A 14,204-nucleotide genomic window follows, 5' to 3' on the forward strand; every position below is an offset into this window, starting at 1 on the left:
CAGGCCTGAACATCTTCCATATGCTGTCAAACCATGGTTGTGTGATATTTGGGAGTAAGATAAACCAGAGAAAAGATCTTTTGATTCATTAAATCTAATTTAATCTCAAAGATATATATAACTTAATGTCTTATGAAAATAGTTACCTAAAAAGTAGGCATTAATGAACTACACATTATTTTATATTGTCTAACTTATTTTAGATATTAGACACAAGCAAACTTTAACTTCCTCATTTAGGTAATCAAAAGAAGACTAGCACGATGTCCAACTGAATTTAATACTAACTAAAGTTGGTATTTCCAGTAATCCAGGCTTTGCTTTTTTTAAATGTTCAAACATTTGAAAGCCACTTATTTCACTGTTATACTGCCAAATAGCCAAGGCTCTCTGGGCAGTTATCTGTACTGTTTCATTCATTAACATTTCAGAAGAAAATGCTAATTTTTTCATTCATCCAATGAAAGATAAAAGTATAGCTCAAATCTTTTTATAAGTGCATTTTCTGAAGGTTGAGAGAGCTAAAATAGGGTTCAGCACATCCCTTCCAGTGGACAAAATCTGCAAGGAAGGTCAGCAAGGCCTATATCTCCCATTGTTCCACTGCTGCTTGGGAAATGATTAATGCCACAGGTGCCTCAGATCACCTTATGCCTTCTGACACACAGAGTTGGGGTTAGCAAGGCAATACCACTGTTAACACAGCACTCACCAAACATCAGTTTTATTCTGAATGATAATTATGTCATCTGGACAGAGTTCTGGGATCCACTTCTCCAGCTCATCTACCCAAGGGTACCTCAGAGATGAGGGCACCACTATTAGCAGAGGCCATTCATTCTTGTAGTAGTATGATACAGCTATGGCTTGGATGGTCTTCCCCAAGCCCATCTGTGATGCACTCAACAGAAAAGAGGGAGAAATTAAGTTAAGGGCTGTTTCTAAAAAAAGTGGAAAGTATGTAGTGCCTATATTAGCTGTTCCCCTGAACTGGATTATAATTACTATTGTGATGCATTCCCAGGACCTTAATATGAGAAAGTATAGCAAATTCTGCTTATAAATGAACTAAGCAAAGCTACAACCAATCACTTCGATATCCCAAAGATACTGTATTTCACCCTGCAGAGGAGCTTTCTGGGCAGTTTAGTAAAGCAAAATACACAGACAAAATGTAACTACCCATTAAAAATCTTATGTGGTAAATTGAGCACTTACCATAAAGTTACATTCTGCCTTGTAGGAGGTGCTACTCATGGGTCAGCTCCTCTCACTACGCAGGACAAGCAAGAAACATGTGACCAGGCTGTGTGCCTTGGTCCTGGCCGCTGCAGCATCTCCCTACCAGTTGTTTCCTAGCTGTGCTTTTAAGCCGACTCAAGGCTGAGGAGCCAGGAAAAAAAGGAAGAAATAGAACCAAAACATCATCTCTTAGGGATCAGCACTCTCCATCCAGAAAATGTAGGTTAATGAGAGTGAGCAGACTGGCACAGGATGCAGTATGGATGTCTCCTGTGGGCATGAAATTGGAATGGAACTTCATGGTAGGCACCCAAGTTTCCATTCCCATACAGTGCAAAGGAGACATCCATTGTGGAATGTGCTCCAAAGCAGGCTGAAACTCAGTCTGAGGGGAAACCTAGTCTAATATTCTATGTCCAAAGCATTTGTTTCCACTTATGACAGGGTTGAGGACCAAGCAGCTGCCCTTACTATTTCTTCTAAAGTAGAGAAAAACCACTGAGGTAGCCATGGCTTTGGGGCCTTGTGCTATGGCTTGTGCAAGTTTGAAGAGCATTTTAACCTCACAGGCTGCAAAAAATAAATTCATGACTTGAGCCCAATAGGGAGGGTGGAAGGGAAGGGCTTCATTCCCAATGCAGTAGGGTGGAACAAGACAAATGAGGAGTATTAGCCTCACAGCTCCCTATTTATTATAAGGAACTTTTTGCTGCCTTGCAAAACTCTGAGGGGTGTCAGACCCAGTCAGATGGGTGAAAGGGACTAGGGCAGAAGATGGGAGAGTCAGTCCCCGTGTTCAGTGAAAAACAGTATTAATTCTGAAAATGATGGAAGAGTGTGGCTGAAGAGTACAGCTAGTTTATTTACTTATTTAAAGCTTTTCTATACCATTCTTAGAGAAAGCTCTCAGACCCTTTTAATGAATATTCTAGCTATAAAGAATAGCATTTTGAAAGAAAGAAAATGTAGCAAGATAGTTCTTAGCTCAATAGTTGAACAGGTTAAGAGCTGATAACATGCAGGCTCCGAAGCGGGAATCAAGGTATCTAGAGGAGATAGCAGTGCTGCCCCTCTGAGGAATCACTGAAGGAGCAGGTGAGAACCAAGTGGCTTGTAGCCTGGTTGTAGCTCATCCGTGAAGTGTGTTCACTCCGATTCCCTTGTCTAGCTGCATTTGGAGAAACAAGCAATTCCTTGAATCCAGATTTCTTGCCATCCAGATGCTTCTTTCCAAACCAATACAGAAGCTCTTTCCAGCTATTTCATAAATTTGGCTGGTTGATGGTTTCCTAAAGGATAGCAGGGTGTTAGTTACCTTGACAGAACAGCCTAGTGTGCTGAGTAACCAAATGGCTAGATGTAGCCAGTCCGGGTCCAAACGACAGACCAGTCCTTGGGGCGAGAAGTCTAATCATGGAGGGAAGGAACACTGGTTTGTTTACACAATGTGTCTGCAGAAGTGTGGCATCTGCCTGCTGAGAGGAGAGGCAAAAAGCTCCATCCAGAGGACACCACAGTGACAGTAAAGTTTATCCTCGGGGATTGAGGCACTGTCATCTTAGAACATTGACCTGTTTTGATGGATGCGTATGCTGTAAATTAATGGATGGGATGTTGCGTTCTGTCCAGAGTAGAAAGGAGGAGACCTCTTTATGCAGGCCTTTTGATTTCTTGTCTGTCTAATGATTTAAGGGCAATAGTGTGGTCCGTTCTCACTAAAACTGAGGGGACCACATTGTAAGCCAAGTACTTGATCAAGAGGCATGATGCTTGGCATTTCAAGCAATTTATACTGTGGGGCTTGACTTCAGGAGGCCAGAGATCCTGGATGGGAAGGCCCTAGAAATAAACTATTCTCGCCTAGGTCAATATCTAACATCACAACTATTATTTTTTATTTATTTCAATTTCTATGAACCATCTCAATACCATAGGCTCCAGGAAGTTTACAAGAGATTAAAACCAATAATAGTTAAAATTTCAAATAAAAGCAAACCAATTAAAACTAATCAGGAAACTAGTCTGCAGTGTGGTTCTTGAACAGGTGTTCCCATTGATATGTTTCCTAGCACTTTGCACCCAAGCATGGATACTGAGGATGGCTGAGGTGTGGTGATCCTGATTTAGTGAGCCTGTTCATGCTTTTGGTTTGAGATAGGAGAATGAGTCCCTAAATGAGTCTGGAGTGTTCCCTGGCCAATGCCAAGAGATCCAAAGGCTTGTGCTGGAAACAATTGTTCATATGTGAACATATCTCTCTGAATAAGTGGAGTGAAACTATCCAGCTCCTTATTGCTAATATCACCTAACTGCCCCTGCTCAAAGGATCCTGTGGAGGAAATTCCAAGCACCAAGGCAAGGATCTCACAAGCCTTACTGCTGCTTCAATCCACGTTTCACTGGATTCAAGAGAAGCACCTTAGGAAATAGAAGAGATTTTTACATGAACTGGATGAGCAAAACTTGACCTTTTCCATCTAATTGCTTACATTCCTTGCCAAAGCCCTCTAGATTGATATCTGGATTGGTTCTAGGTGAAGTGGGAAGCAAGGAGGATGTGCAATCGCACATCTTCCTGTTCCAAAGGAGTCTGACATGAATAGCTTCTATTTACTGTACTGTGCTTGCTGTCATAGCATCAGCATCAGTGGAGTGGAGTGCAGGCTTTGCCTGGAAACAAGTGCTGTTTCTAATAGAGAATCCTTGGGATACAAAGAAGCAGTGAGCAATTTGATTGCTTTGAGTGGGGGAGCTGCTTTATGAGCGACAGTTCCAAGCTGGACAACTCTAATGTGCATTACTGAACTTTCTTTTCCCCTTTCCTGATTTGGAGCTTCTCAAAGCAAAAGAAGAAAAAAGCAAGAAAAGAGGAGCCTCTCAAAGCAGGAAATAGAAAAAGGAGAGAAGACAAACTACAGGGTTTGTAGGTATAAAGACTCTGAAAAGACAGTAAGGTATAAGAGGCTTAAGTAGCGAGTTTACTGAAAGAGAAACTAGATTGAATTTCATTGTGGGCAGAGGCAAGGTGGTCAAAGAGAAGCCACAAGAGTCATGACCAGGACAAAAAGCCTGACCCCATGTTCCCCACCTGTCCTGAGTGGTCAGAGGAGTTAATCCATGACAGGCATCTCCTTGCACAGGTTGAGAATTAAGCATTTTGGTAAACCTAGGTAATCATATTTCAATATTATTTTAAGGAATAATAGTAGTCAATATTACTTCAGGGAATAGTAGTTTAATAAAATATTTTAACCAGCCTTGGTTGCATTTAAATGTGAAAAAGTATAGGAGACAACCCTGCAGGACCCTGCAGCATATATGCATTGTGTTCTAGAATTCTTCTCCTACTTGGATGTTCCTCTTCTGCCCTTCATGGGTGAGACTTCAGGCTGAGAGACATGTCTGCAAGCTACATCTCCCAACATGCAAGGTTCCCGGAGAGGCTAACAGTTCTCACGTTTGTGAACCCCTCAAACTGCAGCTGGATGGAGAATGTCCCAACTCCTAGTTACCTTTGCTTGAGAAGACTGATGGAGCCTCTCCCACATCAATCTTGACATGTGACTGTGTCTTCCAGGCATCAGTCAAATTCTAACAATAACTAACAGGCAAGAGCAAGACCGAGGCTAGGCCCCAACAGATATGATGGTGGATAGTATTCAAAGCTCCCATGGAGTCCACGGTTGCCTTCTCTGGTGCAGACCACCTCTCACAGTGACCAAGGCAGTCCCTGCATCAAAACTAGGCAGGAAACTAGGCATTCAAGTCAAGATAAATCAGTCTTATCCAAGAGGATCTAAATTTATGCAGTAACCACCTGTTCAAATGCTTTGCCCAACCAATATTTGTTGAAAAGACCTTCCGTTGTTGAACTTCTATTTATCATTCAACAACATATATCTTGTTAAAGACTGTTGTTCCAATTGTAAATCAATTCTTGCTTGTATTTCCTTCAAGACAAATAATTTATAGGGGGAAAGCCTAGTTAGTAAAAAGAAAAATTCAAAGTATACATGGATGTTAATTTAGTCAAGTGGAGAAAGCTTAAGTTGATGCAAATCATTGTTTTCATCTGTTTGAACTTCTGTAGCTACAAAGAGGAATGCTTCAGTGCCCTAAGGAAGTTCTGCAACTTAATTTGATACACTTACTCTGAAAGGCTTCTTTATGTCTACTTCAGTTATTATTAAAGTTCTTCATTGTACTCCAGTCCACAAAAGCTACCATGTTAAGTATCCTACCACTACCTGTTGGAAGCAGATAACTGATAATGAAGTGTTTATTTTAAACCTTGTGTCTGTACCTCACTGCAAACGAAAACTACTAATGAAAGTAGCACTAAATTGAAGAGCAGCAAGGTAATTACTTGCTGCTTTGAATCTCATTTATTTTCTAAATACCTTCCTCTGTCATTAAAAGCGAAAACAAAACCCAATATGTTAAAGAACAAGGTGAAGCCCAGTTTGAGCAAGTTCTTCTGTAACTGAGGGGGGTGGCATATGTAGGTTTAATTACTATGGATTGTCAGCACTAAAATTTACACTTACTTCAAACACAGAGCCATTGCTTGCTAAGTAAAATACCTATATCTCCCACTGTGACACACTGAAGAAGTTGCAATTAAGAACTGTATGAAAATCCAAGAAGAGCTTCAGAAAGGCAGACCTTCTTCCACAATGCCTTCTTATTCTGTAGACTGCCCCAGCCCCCTTTCCTAGAAGTCCTTTTAAGCTTACAAAGCTTGTTCGTCAACCCATCTCTCAGAACTTCTATCACATAAAAACAAAAGACAGCTTCAATGAAGAGTTGTAAATCTGAAGTGCTTCTCAGGTATTGAACAAGGAGTACTTGCCAGTCTTACAACATAATACATTGTATCATTGCATTAAGAGATAGTATTTCAAAAACAAAGCACATTTCCTTTGGTTCAGCTTCAACTCCTATTTATCTTAATGAAAAATATATTGCATACAGTAATTCATGCAACAGCAAACTTGTCCATTTCTGCAATCCAAATCCTGAACACAGCATAATCATATACACCATTTACTCAGAGGTAAGTTACATTGTATCCACCTAAGTGTGAAGAAAAACTGCAGTTTGCCTTCCAAATATGATCAACTAATTTTAAGGAAATTGACTTTCCTGATATGTTCTTAAGTCTTTAATAGTGTAGCCCTTTGTCATCTTGCTGTTTCATATGAAGCCAATTATCTCTCAAATCAAGTTTTTATGTAATTGTGAAAGTGGTCATTGACTAATAATATATATATTCGCAATCATTTCTTCAGTCAGTTGAGGCCTTCACCTAAAGGAGTAATTACCTCGACCAATGTGTTCCAGTAATTAAAATCAGGTGACAAAAATTTGACAGGTCCAGTGTTATTAAGCAATCTAACACAACACAGTCTGACGATTGTAATACCAATTTCATGGCTATTCAGGCAGCCTAGTAGAAGATAGGCTGACATACATTGATCTCATATATCTTGCAATTCTGAACAAGGTGGCCTGATTCCTCCCTTCCACTCCAGCCCCCTGGCACCCCATTGCAAGTTGTTCCAGAACAGGGATCCCCAACCTTTTGGGGACCATGAGTACATTTGGAAATTTGAGAACTGTGGTGACTACCACCACAAAAAGGTTTTCAATGAAGCACCACTTTGGTGCCTATGGCACTTAGGCTGTGTCTCATCAGCAAATTGTATTGAATATCACAATATCCCTTTAATAAAGGACTGTCTAATTTAGATTAATAGATGCAAGTGCAAAAGAGGGAATGCTTCTTTTAAATATGTGTTTCAGAAATGTCTGTAGGCATTTATTTTTTCAGAAGAATTATACAGAATTGAGAAAGGGGGTGTCCACTGGCACTACACTGGGTACCCCATTCATGGATGCCATTGGAGGTACACAAAGGTACCACAGCAACTATCAGCACCACACTGGGGACTCTTGAACTTACAGGTTCCCATGGGATCAGCTTCAGAATGAGGATACAAGGGGAGCAAAGAGGAATCCTGATCCAGTTCCCTGGATCCAAACCATAAAAAACCTGCAGAGTTGCAGAAAATTCACTTCTGAAAACAGAAAGGTACATCAACCTTTGAAAAGTCTCTTGTAGTTATGTTCTTTAGTCTGTGTTTTCAGAGCTGATTTATGAGTTTATTTTTATTGCCATGGCTTTTAAATTTATACCCACACCAAATATTTGGGGAGGGTTCCTCTATTTAGTGTTTTATCCACAAAGATGTAAATAGATGCCAGGAAAAAAGTTATGAGCAGTCATACTTTTGTTTAAAACAATCTCAAACAAGTGGTTATAGCAGAATAGATGAAACTGATGGAAAACCACGTACCTCATCTGCAATCATACACCTAGGAAGGAAAAATGTAGACGTTAGGAAACAACCAAAATCGTAAGGAAACTAAGCTACTAAGCTATAGCATGCCTAATCTTGAAAATGAAAGGAGCATCTTCTGATACCATACTGAGGCCTCTTCGACAAGGCTGTGGGGGAAGTGAGAAGGAAAATCTTACTGGGTATGGCCAAGATCTTGTTTCCAGAATGCACAGTGTGTTTTCATGCAAAAAGAAGCTCCCTGGGCTGAATCGTTAAGGCATTGGACTTGAAATCCAGTGGAGGCTCCCTGCATAAGCTCAGATCCTGATTACAGTACATGTACTTCAAAGAACCAGTGTAGTCTATTGATTTATGTGTTAGATGAGGACCTGTGACACCTGGGCTCGTATCATCACGCGGCCATGAAATTCATTAGGTATCCCTGGCCCATTCACTCTCTCTCAGCATAATCAAGCTCACAAGGCTGTTGTGAGGATAAAATGGGAAAAGTGGCACGTATGCTGCTGCCTCATGCTTTTCGGAGGAAATTCTTAAACTGAGCCAACTCTGCCTTCTACCTCCTCCTACTTACAGCATTTATCATGTTCACAGTCTGAAAATTATACATGTTTTACTATGCAGAAATAACTAAGATATTCATTACAGGAAAGAGAAGGAGTGATAAAATACACTGTTACTTAAAAAACGTGCTCGTGAAGGTCAGTTCACACATTTCATGTTCCATTTATGGAAGAATGCAGTTCCACAGAGTGGTGGCAGTTCAGTTTTGAGAAAAGTCAGCAGCCCCAACTACAGAGAGCAGCAGCTTGATCTCAGGCATGCAATGCCGGCCTCTCCCACCACTTCCCATTGGCACCACTGGCTACTGTGCAGGAGACGCTCGATTCTTGCCAATGCAATGCCAACTTACACAGCCAATGCTGCGGAGTGTTTTCTCTAAGTACAGTGGTGACACACAAATGATCTTTTCAGGGCTGTAGTGATAGAGAAACGCCACTCTGTAAAATCATTTCAGATGCTCTGAAAGGTCATTCTGACTGCCTTTGGGGAAAACAATTTCCATCTGTGGTGATGAGAAGGTGGTGCAGGTGATTTGGGGACTGAGAACTGAACCATAAATAGAGATACAGGAAGCCAGCTTTGCCATGAGCTCATTGTTTGGAGAAAGATCCAGAACTCTGTAGTGGATGATGGCTCACAGTATGAGTCCTGCAATCTTGCATTTTTTTAATTCTCTGTCAACCATATGGCCATACCGCTTGATCACAGGGAGCACAAGGTTGGAGAGAGGCACCACTGTTTGTTGGCATCATTCTAGCTTTTCATTAGATCCTAGTCTAGCAGCTAGGGTGGTTAGATTTATACAGTTCTTGTAGGTATGCTACTTCCCATTGTCATCACTATAACAAAGGAGAAAGGATAGGCATCAAAAGCCTCTATTTGAGCAACTGGAGCGAAGGACTTTCTACTCATGGAACGGGCTCTCTGACCCCAAGCCACTATCTTATCACACAATTTCATGATGAAACAAGCATATGCTCAAGATGTAAAAGTTCATTTTACATTTAAGTTGCTTATCATGCCTAATATTAAAATCCATCTTGTAATTTGGATGTGGGATATCTGACTGGACTAATTGCTGTGAAACCCCTGACTGGTAGACACTCTAACAGAAATTATGTCTCTTCAAGTAACCATTTACCAAGGGTAGCAATGGGAGTCTTTTGCAAAAAATGCAAAATCTTCTGGCACTTTAAAGATGAACCAATTGATTTTGGCCTAACCTTCCATGGATCATAGCCAACTTCATCAGGTGCATGGAGTATTATACACTCCAGACAAGAAAAATCCCAGTAACTTTCCCAAAAACCCAAGTTCAGACAGACTGCAGCAAGCCATAAGTGTGGTAGATGCAACAACATCTTTGAGTCCACTAGGGTGTTTGAGGACTGGGGGAGAAGAGAGGAAGGGTTAAGGTTCAGACTTTGAGAAAGAAAACAACCAAGCATTATTCATTATTTGTTTTTCAGCGCCAGGCCAAGACCTTTTTATTTAAAAGTTATTTTAATTGTTAATTATTGATTGTACTTATTGGGTTTTTATGCTTGTGCAGAGATGTTTCCAGTCTTTTAAGGTTAATTATATGACTGTTTATTTTGTAAGCCGCCCCGAGACTTTTTGCGAATGGGGCGGCATAGAAATGTTCTAAATAAATAAATAAATAAATTATATATAGCATCTTGTTAGAAATTTATTTATTTATTTAGGGGACTTCTATGCTGCTCCATTTGCCAAAGCCTCGGGGTGGCTCACAACCATAAATAAATAGAATCCAATAAAACAATATAAATTGATCATATAAGCATGGTAAATGTATATTAGTTTAATGTTATATTCCATATTTCTGTAATAAACTCCTCTAAACCGTGTGTCGGCTGGCCACTTGGCATAAAAACTGCACAAACACTTTGCTTCAGTATTTGATATTGTGTGCTGCCACATTAAATAGTCCAGGCTGGCACAGTGCATTCAAATGAACCTGGAGGGCATGCATCTCCAGTCATAATGGGTGATAATCAGTTGTACCATTAAGTCAGGAATTTCTGGTCATGCACTCAGGTTAAGACTCATAAGTATAATTCAATCAATCATGGTAAGATCAATGCATCAGGACGTAAGTTAGGCGTACAACCCCAGGTAAAGAACTGTATACTCCTCAGTGTTGCACAGTTAGTGGTAAGTATTGTAGTCAGGCAGAAGTATAGTAATTGTAGAAATGTTCTGGCTTGAAATGATTTGTGACAAAGAAGATCAAAGGTGTCAAACGGAACATTCTTGCAGCCTTTATTTCACCCAGGGACATGATTTCCTTTCTTCAAACAGTACAAAAAAACCTCGTGTTCCTGGCCTTTCCAAAAGGTCTGATACCACCACATATGTAGTGCATGACCAGTCTAGTATTCTTGGCTGTCTTCTGGCTCTTGCTCCCTTGCTGAACTCACTCCAAAGTAAGAGAACCCAGGGCTCTGACAGAAACCTCATCAATCCTTGCCCCCAGTGCACCTGGTTCTGGCTACACACGTCTCCCAAATACAACTTCTTCAAAATTCCTTGTCCTTAGCAACCACAGAAGTTTTCCTTCACCTGATCCCTGTCTTCAGAAAAGATTCAACAGGAACCCTAAAAAGATCTATTTCAAGCCCTGTCCTACCATACGATCTTTTTCCTACAAACTGTAACTCACCATTCCTTTAGCTGCTTTTGATATCAATTGATTAAGTGTTGTGTGTAGGAATTTGTTTTATCTTTGAACTAGCTTTTGGCCAGAAGCCTAGCCAGTTTATGGCAGCCTTTCCCTAGTAGGCCAGGAGGAAAGACTGTGGCCAGGATCCCATTCTGTGGTCCTGGCCACAATCTTGCTTCCTCCTTGGGCCCTGGGTCCATTGTGGTTGCTGAAGCCCTGCGGAAGATTTGGACAACACACATCAGAATCAGGAACCCTCAGTTGTGGGGAAAATCTTGAAGGACCTCCTTTTGAGTCTTATGTCTGAGGTAGTCATTTTGTGTTCAGTCATTTATGTTTAGAATTACTTGTAACACAGAAACTACAACATTCCTTCTGCAAATTGTTTTTATATGAATTCATTTTCAGAATTAATATGCCTTTTATCAAACAGCAAATTCCCAACATGATCATTATGTACATGTCTTGACTCTTGAATGCTAATTAAACTAACCCCTTTGGAAAAGAGGTGTACATGCAGGCATCATTACAACAAATCTGCAGAAATGCACTATAACCAACATTAAATAATGCCTGGGTGTCTCTTGGAATAAGTGTAAGCCCATGTGCATGTTTCAAGAGGGTATTTGTTAACAGCTGTTAGTTCTAAGATTTTTCTCATTGTGTCTTATATTAGTAAAATCAGAGCTAGCTGCCTACGCCAGTAGAAAGGTTATGTGCTGCTGAAGCAGAGGAAACAGACCGTCAGATAAAAATTTTGAGGTACAAACCTGAAATCTGTCACATGTTTTGACTGCTACAAGACATCTTGTTCTTTGAAGCTCAATTAGTCATTTCCTTTTAACTGGTAGTTACCCAACTGAGACTAGCTCATTGAAATACCATCTGCTCACGACAACTATATGACGACTATATCGAAGTACACTAATTTGACCAGTGAGGCTTTCCTTTTCATTTCAGAGTATAAAGTTTTGACACAGACAAATGTATCAAAACAGAGTATGTGAATAACTCAGTATCCTAGACCGTTGCTTTACTGGATAAAACTTCTAAGAGATCACCACGGCTGATCAGTTTTATTCATTGGGTAGCCTTAAAGTAAGTGAACTAATACAATGCTATTCTTATTTCAAGTTTATTCCACCAAACATCACAATGTAGGAATTTTACTCTAATCTAAAAGTGAGCCTAAAATGATGAGATCCTTGTCCTTTAACTCCACTGCTAGCTGTTCCACATCCAGTAATAACATAGAATTTGCTTTAATTTATTCTAAGACATCTAAAGTAGGAACAATATAAATCCCTACTCAGCTGTGAAGTTCATAGAATGATCTTGGGCCAGTCAGTCACCATAACTGGGCATAAACTGCCCTTCCTTGGAATGAATGGAAAATAGAAATATTGGTGATGTTGTTACTTTATTTTTCAAAACAGAGGGAAGTATGCAGTTTACCAGCACTGCGAGTTTCTTTTGAAAAGAGGCCATTAAGAGAATAATCCAAAGGCCCCTAGCCATTGCCTGATGGGTGGGCCATAGGATGCTTTGAATTCTCAGCTTCAGGGTTGGAGGCAGTGCTCTGACTAGAGAACTGGGAATCAGAGCTCTCTGACCCCTCTGAGTCAGCTGCTGAGATTGGAAAACTTAGAGAAGTGAAAAAGTACATGGTTCAGGGGAGGGGAAGAGCCAGAATATGAGCTATCCTGAAGCCACTCCAGTCTCACTTCTTCCCTCTCCAAAATATTCTTCTCCATATTGAATGCCTGTAAGTTCAGAGACTAAAGAGCATCCTGACAGGACCACACCTTTCATTTTAATATTTAATACTATTTCATCTATGTTAATCACAATCACTTGAGAGTAAGCCACAAGGAATTTAATGGTGCTTGCTTCTGAGTAATCATGTAGAAGATGCACCCTTAAACTACCTCTTTTTACTTTATTTCTTTCATCTTGCTTAAACGGTAAGCCTAAAACCAGGCTAATAATTTAAACTTTATGAATTCATACATATGAATGAATAGGATAGTTTCTGTAGTTGCTTGTGAAATATAATCAACTTTAAAAGAAAAAGGAAATACTCCATACTTAGGTGTCCTACTTTTCAGAGGATCACTCTTCATTTTGGGGAGCAGAAAGAGTATAATCCTCCACCTGATGGTATGGCAAAGAACACGGAACTTCTTGTACCTGGATAACAGATGAGCAGGCACACACAGTTCACCTGCTTGGTTTTACTCTATTATGGAGAGATGTACTGTGCTTGAATTATTATTTTCTTCATTTGCATAACTTTTATGCATATTGCCTCTCTCTCTCTCTTTGGTGATGCATTTTTGGGAGGCAATGTATAAATGGTCACCCTATTTCTACTCACTTTATATTAACCAATAGGAGAAAACAGTCCCAGAAAATGTATTTGTTTCCCTGACATATTTTGCATTAACAACACTCTGCAGAATTCTGCAGAGCTTCTGGAGGCCTAAAGGCTTGTCTATAGATACTTACTGCTTTATGAAATCTGCATCAATGATGAGAGATGGAAAAATAATCATAAAGCAGAGGGAAGCTGTATGTATTTTGATTTTTGATTAGATGCTTTAGTCCATTAACATTGTAAAAGTACTGATATATAAAAGAAATTATTGCATTACAGAAGCGTATGACTACGAAACTCCTTTAAGCTGACTGTGACATTTATTCTTACAAAACAATGGAAAAAATAATTCATTTGCCTCATGTCACTGTCAACTACAGCTACACAGATTTGAAATCTGTCAGATTCAAGCCTATTGCTCCTGTTACTAAATAACTTTGTATCTGTCTTAAAACCAAGAAGATACAAAGTTAAAACAATGTTGTTGCAGTGTTTATAAAATCACCTTGCAATTTAGTATAGACAACATTCAGCTGCTGTTCTGCACAGTGTTAAGTCCAGTTTTACTCCAAGTCAAACATATGTATAAAGGGACTTTCTAGATCTGGGCATTATCCTAATTACACTGTTCTGTACTGGGCTTCTAACTGCAGTCAGGAAGTAATCAAGTGTTCACTGTAAACACAGTGTGCTTCATTCAGACATCCTAGCAAACTCTTCTGCCATGAATCAGGCAAGAAGGACTGCAAGACCTTTCAGAATCAGGCCTATGAAGACAGCCAACCAGCCTTTAAAGGTGCTCTTATAAACTCATGTAAAAGGATTGAAGCTTACAGTGTTTATGGATTGCAAACAAAATTAAAACCCACCCACAGCTCTTCTGCTGATGATCATTTAAGAATACATTTATTACAAATGCTTATAATTCTACTTTGCCACACTTTATCAAGGCACAATTGACCGAGTATAATATAAA

General features: G+C 39.8%; 1 protein-coding gene across 5 annotated transcripts in view; it reads right to left on the reverse strand.

The window, feature by feature from the left end:
• Window positions 1–14,204, reverse strand: part of ZRANB3 (zinc finger RANBP2-type containing 3) — a 47,226-nt gene that overhangs the window by 25,577 nt on the left and 7,445 nt on the right. For 2 of the 5 annotated variants that reach the window (XM_044438004.1, XM_044438003.1), the window contains 2 exons: window positions 7,602–7,620; window positions 713–891 (listed from right to left, as the gene is read on the reverse strand). The exons of 1 other annotated variant lie outside the window; for it this stretch is intronic. In XM_044438004.1, coding sequence (XP_044293939.1) covers window positions 713–891; window positions 7,602–7,620 — 198 coding nt within the window. Of the gene's footprint in view, window positions 1–712; window positions 902–7,601; window positions 7,621–14,204 lie in introns of those variants that run through there. 2 more of the 5 variants (XM_044438006.1, XM_044438007.1) reach the window with 2 other exon arrangements.

Source organism: Varanus komodoensis, unplaced genomic scaffold (assembly GCF_004798865.1).
Source record: "Varanus komodoensis strain SLA01 unplaced genomic scaffold, ASM479886v1 scaffold32, whole genome shotgun sequence".
Classification (NCBI taxonomy): domain Eukaryota; kingdom Metazoa; phylum Chordata; class Lepidosauria; order Squamata; family Varanidae; genus Varanus; species Varanus komodoensis.